The sequence below is a fragment of the Sarcophilus harrisii genome, chromosome 3, assembly GCF_902635505.1.
Source record: "Sarcophilus harrisii chromosome 3, mSarHar1.11, whole genome shotgun sequence".
Taxonomy (NCBI): Eukaryota; Metazoa; Chordata; class Mammalia; order Dasyuromorphia; family Dasyuridae; genus Sarcophilus; species Sarcophilus harrisii.
The window spans coordinates 50,464,739-50,472,959 of record NC_045428.1 but is presented as its reverse complement, the minus strand read 5'-3'; the positions used below and the strand labels follow the sequence as shown (position 1 = coordinate 50,472,959).

The following is an 8,221-nucleotide window of genomic DNA, read 5'->3' as shown; positions in this document are numbered from 1 at the left end:
TATGTGAATTGCTCTAATCATCTTGGAGAACAATTTGGAAGCCCCAATTTCTAAAATTGTGTTACTTTTTGACCCAGCAAGGCCACTATTAGGTCTATTTCTCAATGTGATCAGGGAAAAAGGGAAAAGAACCTTTATGTTCTAAAATATTTAGAGTAACTTTTTATGGTGGAAAGGAACTGGAAATTGAAGGGATGTCCATCAATTGAGGAATGGCTGAGTAAGTTGTGATATATAATTGGGATGGAATACTACTGTGTTGTAAGAAATAAGCTGATTGATTTTAGCAAAACATGGAAAGACTTGTATGTATGTGGAGTGAAATAAGCAGAACCAAAAGAAGTCATGTTGTATACAATAATATACATTGTTGAGGGTAAATGTGAATGACTAGGCTATGTTGAGTTTTATGGATGAATATTCACATCAATACAAAGGACCTATGAAGGAAGATGCTGTTCACCTTCAGAGAGAACTGATATGGAATGATGGATTATATAACTCCATATACATATATACACACACGTGTGTGGAATAATGGCCTTTCCTAGGCTAGTGTGGGTTTAAAAGGGAGGGAAGTAGATAGTTTGGAACTCAATGTAACCAAAAATTTTAAAAAAGAAAATAAATGATAGGAGAGGGACAGAGACAAACATCTATGGAAGGAGACAAGATAAAATGGGATCACTTGAGCAGGTTGAGGAGTAGCGATACCTCATCATGTGAGATGGGGCGAAGGAGAAAATGGCACGAGGCACATAGAGACATGAGGAAGTGGAAAGGGATCACATGGTGAATGACCTCAACTTTTTTCTGTAAAATATGAAGCAAATTTTTCAGCTGAGAGGACTGGGGGGAAGAGCCTACTCTCCTATACTTGGGAGAGAAGGATGGCAGGACCCAGTTGAGGCTGTGTAAAGTAACTATGTGGAAGACTGTCAGAAAGACTTCATGGTTTCTATATCTGATCAGCAGCACGAGTAAGAGCAAAAGTAGTGGCAAATGGTGGTAGTGATCCAAGGCTAAGATTTATCAGGATCCAAATGGTGAAATGACAAGTGGGCTGCAGATTCAAGAGGGCGGAGGCAAGTTGAATTCATTCATCAAGAAATCAAGAGGAGAGAGTGGTTAGTGTAAGGGAAGATGGCCTGGGAGAGAATCGAGTCAAGGGAGCGGAGGTCACAGAGTAGATAAATAGATTTGACAAGGAAAGGCAAAGAAGTAAAAAGTCAGTGGTGAGAGAAGGGGATTTCACAATTCTTGGAGGTTGTAGATTCTTGGGTTAAAATAGCAAGATCTTTGCATGTGGCTGATGTGGAGCAGAGGATTGGGTCATGGTTAGTCAAAGATGGGAGTGGTTAAGAGTTTTTGATAAATTAGTATGTTATACTGAAATCTCCTACTATGAGAGCATCAGTTGAAGAGAAGGAAAAAATTAAGCCATGTATCAAACTCATTGTGGGGGGCCTGTAGGTACTAGGATTTTGATTGAGTGATGAGATAAATAGCATGAACCTCAAAGGAGAAAAGGTTATGATTAATGAAGTGGCAATTAAGAACAAGGAGTATTTCAACTTCTTGGCTAGTGAGGAATCAAAGAAGGTTCAGCCAGGACTGGAACGAATAACCACGGAGAGTGTGCATTGGTGGGAAGCTAGGGTTCATTTTTAACTCAAAGATAAACTAGCAGAAGAGAAAAAGATTTAACATGAAGGGAACTTTGTGGCTTATGGATTAGGCATTGATGGAAGAGTGGTGGTGATGTACGATTGAAATTTCAGGATAGACTGAAAGGGATGAGAATAAGAAATCTGGTGGTGTGGTGGGGGGAATGAGCTTTGGATGGCCACCTAGTTCAAGAGCTCCGGGATGTGTCGGTTGGGAGATCAGGCTGGACACAGTAGTATGAGATAGAACGGTACATGGGTCAGTTGGGCAGATGGGAGGTCCTCTTCCATCTGCAAACAGGGGAGGATGCAGGAAAAAGGCCATGAAAGTCAAACCTGAACAGCATTAGTCAGTCCTGCTCTCCACCGATTTTGCTCTTTCTTCCCTGAAGGGGCAGGTCCAAGGCAAGATAGCTCTGTTCTACACTAAAGATTCTCCACAACTTGTTTTGGGAGACTGAGCTGGCAGCAGGAGGTGGAAGTTTCCTTGGCCTGGCACAGATGCAAGTCTGTGCTTTGAGGCTGATGGAAAACATTCAGCTAGGCTCCTTGCCAGGGGATATGCTGAGCAGCAAAAGCAGGTAGAGGAAGGTTTGGTTCCTTTTTTTTTTTTTTTTTGAGACTGGAGGTATCATGGAGTCCTCTGGTGTTCTGGTGAAAATTTTGGGCTGCTTGTTGGAACAATAAACACAAATACTATAATACAAAGACTGAATTATATTGAAGGGATTTGCCAGCTATGTTCCCTTCACTAAATCACTACATATAGACTGGAGTCCTCTTAGTAAGATATGACCTCTTTTCAGGGTCTGGCTCTTCTTTGCATCCCTTGTACCTACAGGTTAGCTTGCAGATCATAAGAGGTAAAGCATATAGTATCTTACTGTGTTGCATTGTATTGGTCTCAATGAAACACAAAAAGGAGAAATGGGTGAAGTTGCAGAGAAGTGGTCTTTGTAGTGATTTAAGGAAATAATTCAAATGATCCTCAAATGCCAAGTGCTTCTGGGGCTAACAGGTGCCTTCACACTGGTCTATGTGCAAATCATGATCACTGGGTGGGATATGTTCAATTCAATGCAGTTCAAGAAAATGCTTTCACACAAGGCAAAGTATTTGCCAAAGGACCTTCTCAGCCTCTTCCTGAAACCCTCCAGTGATTTTATTTAGATGACGAAAATCAAGGCTCAGAAACATTACTAAGTAACTTGCTTGAGGTCACTATACTTGTCCCAATTAGTGCCTTCAGGTAAGATATGGAAATGACACTAGATTCTCGAGGTATTCCAGTGAAGAATAAGGTTGATGTGTTGTAGAACTGAGATCAAAACATAAAATTGTGGAAAAAGAAACCTTTGAAAAATTTTCAGTGATGTGAATCTAAAGAGACAAATCCAAACAACAGGTCTTATAGAATGATTATCAATTGTTTAATTACAGATGTATATAGCATTTAAATCTTATGGCTGGTTCTTTTATTCCTCCAATGTATCATACTTTAAAATACTTTTTGCACAGTCTTTTAGGCAAACTACATGCTGGAAATCTGTAAATGCACAACTTAACACTAAACACAAAAATACATTCTAGATCCATTCAAATACAGGTTTAAGACACTTGGCAGATAAACAATGACAAAGTATTAAAAAAACATAAACTACAAAATGAGCACAGAAAGGTTTTTCCCTTTGGGATTCTAATAAAATACTGCTTTGTATAAGTTCTAATGAAAAATTCCAGTACATATAAAATATTTTTATCTATGAGGATAAAGAAATGCTTCAAGATATATTTGGAAAATGTAACTTAATTACATTGTTTAAAACAAATGTTGAAGTCATGGATGATGTAGCACAAATCCATTACTCATGTACTAGAATACATAAAAACTAAAACAAACAATTGGGCATCGGGTAGAAGAAACTGTATGCAACCTGTGAATAAAAAGAAAAATGAACTGTAAGGTATGAAGAAGGGATGAATGAAACCCACAGCCAATTATGGGACAAATTCTCATCTGATTAATTCTGCATGAGCCTATAGTATGAGACTCTGGCTACAGATGAAACAATCTTCACTGGCCTTGGGAATTCAGACAGGATTTAGAGCTGGAAAGGACTTCAGAGATTATCTTGTCCAAACCCTGAACTGTAGAGAGGCAAAAAATGAGGCCCAGACAGTGACTTGTTCAAAGTCTCACAGGCACTAAGTAGAACATGGATTTGAATCTATGTCCTCTGCCTTCAAATCCAGCGCTTGCTGTGCTACACCAAATTACCTCCTCTGTTTTATGGCATCTAAATGACTGTAAAAATTGCAAGATGGGGATACAATACTTCTGAAATATACTGGTTTGGAAGGGGGAACTACTATGAAGATATATCTCTTGGATATGGGATAGTACTCTTCATCAATTGTACTTCAGATGGTTGAATGCTTTGATACAGGCAAGCACTTCATTACTTTTTCAGTTCCCATTCTAAGTGTCAGACAATTAAAAGGTTTTATCTCCAAATTTTATACCACTATTAGTCTTAATAAAAAATTAAAAAGCTACACATTACTCAAAAGATATGATCTAATTTTCAGTACTGAATCCTGTTTTCATTGCTAATTTTTCCCCTTCCTTAAATAGTAGTACTACAATATTTCGGTAGCCTCATACGATAAATTAAATTAATTCTATCTTTTGTTATAATACTATTTGGCTGTCGGGGGTGGGGTGGGAGGGAAAAAGGGGGAGAGAGTTTCTATGTGGGGAACCTGACAACTTTGATATGCCTATCTTGTTCCTGGAATTGAGTTTGTATCTTTAATTAGGCGAGGACTGAGTATCTTTAAAAACTTTTAACTAGGTAAAAATTTAGCTGCCAAAGTTTGCTCATTAAACCCAACAAAAACATATTAGCAGCACTATTTATGCCTCTCTCCCAGACAAGTGAACAGTGATTGGTTTCACACCCAGCAGCCCCCCCCCCCAATTACTTCACCCCCTCTACAAAAAAAAAAAAAAAGGGGGGGGGACTTTTTGACTTATCACTAACTTCAAAAAACTGAGAACTCCAATAGGTTTTAATGAAATGTTTTCCAAATAACCTTTAGAGCCAAGATTATTTTTAATAGGCTAGAATGGTACTGGTCAAGAAAGCAGTGTTTTGATATATTTTATTTTGATATTTAATACCAGCTTTCTCTCTTTTTTAAATAGTCCTAATTGGGTACTAAATAGTTCTCAGGACAAAAATGAAAACCATCTTAATTTAAATGAATATATCTACATCTCTACTAGCTATCAAAAAAAAAAAAAATCAACAAAAAGCATTTCCAATCATAACTATTTGGATGCTTTTTGTTAACTAGCAAGTTCCAAGGTGGAACTAAGGTTCACTTACAGATGAATTAAAATCTTCAATTCATCCATTCTGGGATGCTTAAATCTTTATGAAATGTCTGGATTATTTAATCTATAAAAATATAAAAATAACTTTAAGTAATTTGGAAAAATATGAGCAGCATCCTTGAAGATAGATGAAAGAATCTGCTAAATGTGGTCAATAAATAAATACATTTTTATTAACTAAGTATGCATCTAACTAGTGCTTAAATAAAGTTAAGGGACACTTTAGTATTCTTTCTGAAATACCTACAGATAAACCACTTTGGGCTTAGCTCTTCTGACCCCTATCATATTACCAAGAAGAGTTTGATCTGCAAAAAAGAGGCAGCAGAGTAAATAGCATCCTGCCATCCCAGGGGACTAATTTGAGCTTGCTATAGATCAAAGAGTTAACCAAAGAATTTAAGTTCTCTGGCTGAAAGTTTCAATTATAGGAGAAAAGATTACACCAGGCATGACCATAAATGGACACAAAATTCCATAATTTAACCGGAGGTGGATAAACTCTCTAGGGGCTTTCAAATCTTCATTTCTGGGGCAAAGTTAGTACCAGACTGGCTTCCTGAAGAGAGTAGGTAAAAGATGTCCATTTGCCTTTTGTATTCTATTCCATTTTATCTCTGCAGCTTCAGTCAGATAAGCACTTGGAAAAGAACTTCAAGAAAAAAAAAAAAGCCCTATAGGAATTCATGATTGTTAACTAATCACTTGGTTATTTATTTTTATGTTTCTATGAATCAATTCACTCATTTTCTTGGCATCATGCTAAAAGCAATTCTGCTATTAAAGGTAACAGCTCATATAATTTTGAGCAAGCTTAACTAGAACATTGAAAAACTAAGATGGAAAATTGCACAGTACTAAATAAACCTCTTCTTACAGTTCTGTATTTTCTTCTCTTTCTATCCTAAAAGAAGTTATATTAACATTAATACGTTGAAATGATTTCCGTTTGTTAGTGTCCATAGCTGTTGAAGATGAAGTAATTTTAATATGCCATAAATGTATATTTGTACTAACATCACTTTTTCTATTAGATTTTATTTTTTTCTCTTGGATTCCAAAAGAGGAGTAAAATGTTTCCTATTCCTACTAAGTGTCCTCTAAGTATCTGAAAGCCATAAGAATGACTGTTGGCTATTGGGGAGTGCCAATGACATAGAGAGTTTGTAATATTCCAATTACTTGACTCATTAGACACTGTTCACTGTAACCATAATATACAAAAACTTTCTTCTGAACAGTAAAAATTAAGGAGCTAGTATTTGAAGAACCAAGAAAATACAGAATCTAGTGAATAGCTCAAAACAGTAATATATCAGTTAAGATCATCTCCTTGTGCTAAAGGCACTATTCTTTTGTTAACATCACTTTATGTAACTTCCTAAAAGAACACTAGAATCAGCAGTGAGAGGGGAAAATACTGTTAACAATTGAATTTTGAGAATAAAAACTGCCTTGAGACCAAGAGCAGAATAGAAGACCAATAAAGTTGGACACAAGATTAAAAAGCAATACCACATTCAGTGTGTGGTCCTTTCTTTTTTATCATTTTTTTTTAAAAAATAAAGCTTATGACAATGCCCATTCTTTAAAAAACAAATAATAAAGACTAGATCCTTAAGTATACAAATTTGCCTTGGTGACATTGAATTTTTAACAAATTTTAAAATAATTTCAATAGTTTCAAACTGAATATATACACACTCTCATACATGAATATAAATATAAATAACATGCAAAGAAAACACAATGCCAGTCACTAAGCAGTTCCAAGAAACAGTTTAAAAATATGGAACTGACATGAAAGACATCTGTCAAGGAGATAATAATATATAAAATAGATTTTTGATATTTGATTGATTGATGTTTGCGCCTATGTTAGGACACACTCTGGAATTGAAACTATATTTAAGATTTCTTTAATCCCCTGTGCAGCACTGTGTTGGGATGAGAGGCAGGTTCATATGGTGGTAAAGCAGCAGCAGGAAAATCATACATAAGAATTATATTGACATGATTAATGACTTGCATTATAGTCCAACAGTCTATTCAATTGTAGTAATTGTATCCTGTGGATATTTAAATTAAACTATTATTAATTAACAATGCTGGTTCATGAGCAACCCAAGTGTTTAATTACTCAAACCTAATTTGGTATTCAAGTTCTTGACATTTAGAGAGATCAAAGTTCTGGTTGGTATTTGAAAGCAGCTTTGGCATAAAATTTGGACAGGAAACAAACAAGCCTGGTAGCAGCAGCCCCATTTTTTTTTTCTTGTAGGCCCAAGGTTTAATTTCTTGTAGGCTCAAAGGACCCATACAGCTAAAGAATACAAATTAAGATGCAAAAAAATAAGAGCCACTCCTTTCTTCCCCATCCATTTTGTTAAGGTATTACAAAAATAAAACTCACTTTTAGTATATGTTTGAGGCCTCCTTTTGACTCTACCACTATGTAACTGCCTCAAAGAAAGATTAGAAAATGCTATTATTATTGCTCACACAATATCCAAGTCATAGTACTAAGATGCTCGTTGTCTAGGCACGATGGATGGAGTGGTTCATTTTAAGTTTGCTTCTTCAGTGCCTTTCACAACACAAATGTTTTGTACACATATTTTTAAACAGTCTGAAAAAAAAGCCTAATATCTAAAAGTTCTTCAGTTTTTCAATACAACAAACAATATATTTTTTAAAATAGTGCATTCTTTTTTTTTTTTTAAATAGGACATTATATCCTTATTAAAAAAAATTGGGGGAGGTTATAAATGAAACATTAATTTAATCCTAAATACCATATTTTATTCTGATGGTTTAGAAACACCAAAGTTGACTGCCAGTTTCCTTGATTTTCTTCGTGAAGAACCTGGTGTTGATTTACCACGAGAAGTACCAGAACCTGAAGGGGCTAATCTGTCTTGAAAAGAAATTGTAGTTGGAGGAACTTGAGGTGACTTTAAAGTTGATGAACTCTCCTGTGAAGTTAACTGGGCACCTTCTGACATTCCTGGGGACTCTGGCTGAAGAGGAGTGGCCTGAGAACAGCCAGGGGCTGCCTTACACTCAACGTTTCTTTTGTTTGCAGCTCTTTTCTTTGTAACCTTTAAGGAAGAAACATTTCATTAATTAAAATTTTTTCCCTAACGAAACTATT

At 35.8% G+C, this 8,221-nt stretch overlaps 1 protein-coding gene across 3 annotated transcripts in view; it reads right to left on the bottom strand.

Annotated features, from left to right (window-relative positions):
* Nucleotides 1–3,075: 3,075 nt before the first annotated feature.
* XRN1 (5'-3' exoribonuclease 1) overlaps nt 3,076–8,221 on the bottom strand; it is an 86,231-nt gene continuing 81,085 nt past the window's right edge. For 2 of the 3 annotated variants that reach the window (XM_031957822.1, XM_031957824.1), the window contains one exon: nt 3,076–8,168. In XM_031957822.1, the coding sequence (XP_031813682.1) occupies nt 7,869–8,168 (300 nt within the window). In that variant the 3' untranslated portion in view covers nt 3,076–7,868. The remainder of the gene's footprint in view (nt 8,169–8,221) is intronic. The other variant, XM_031957823.1, reaches the window with a different exon arrangement.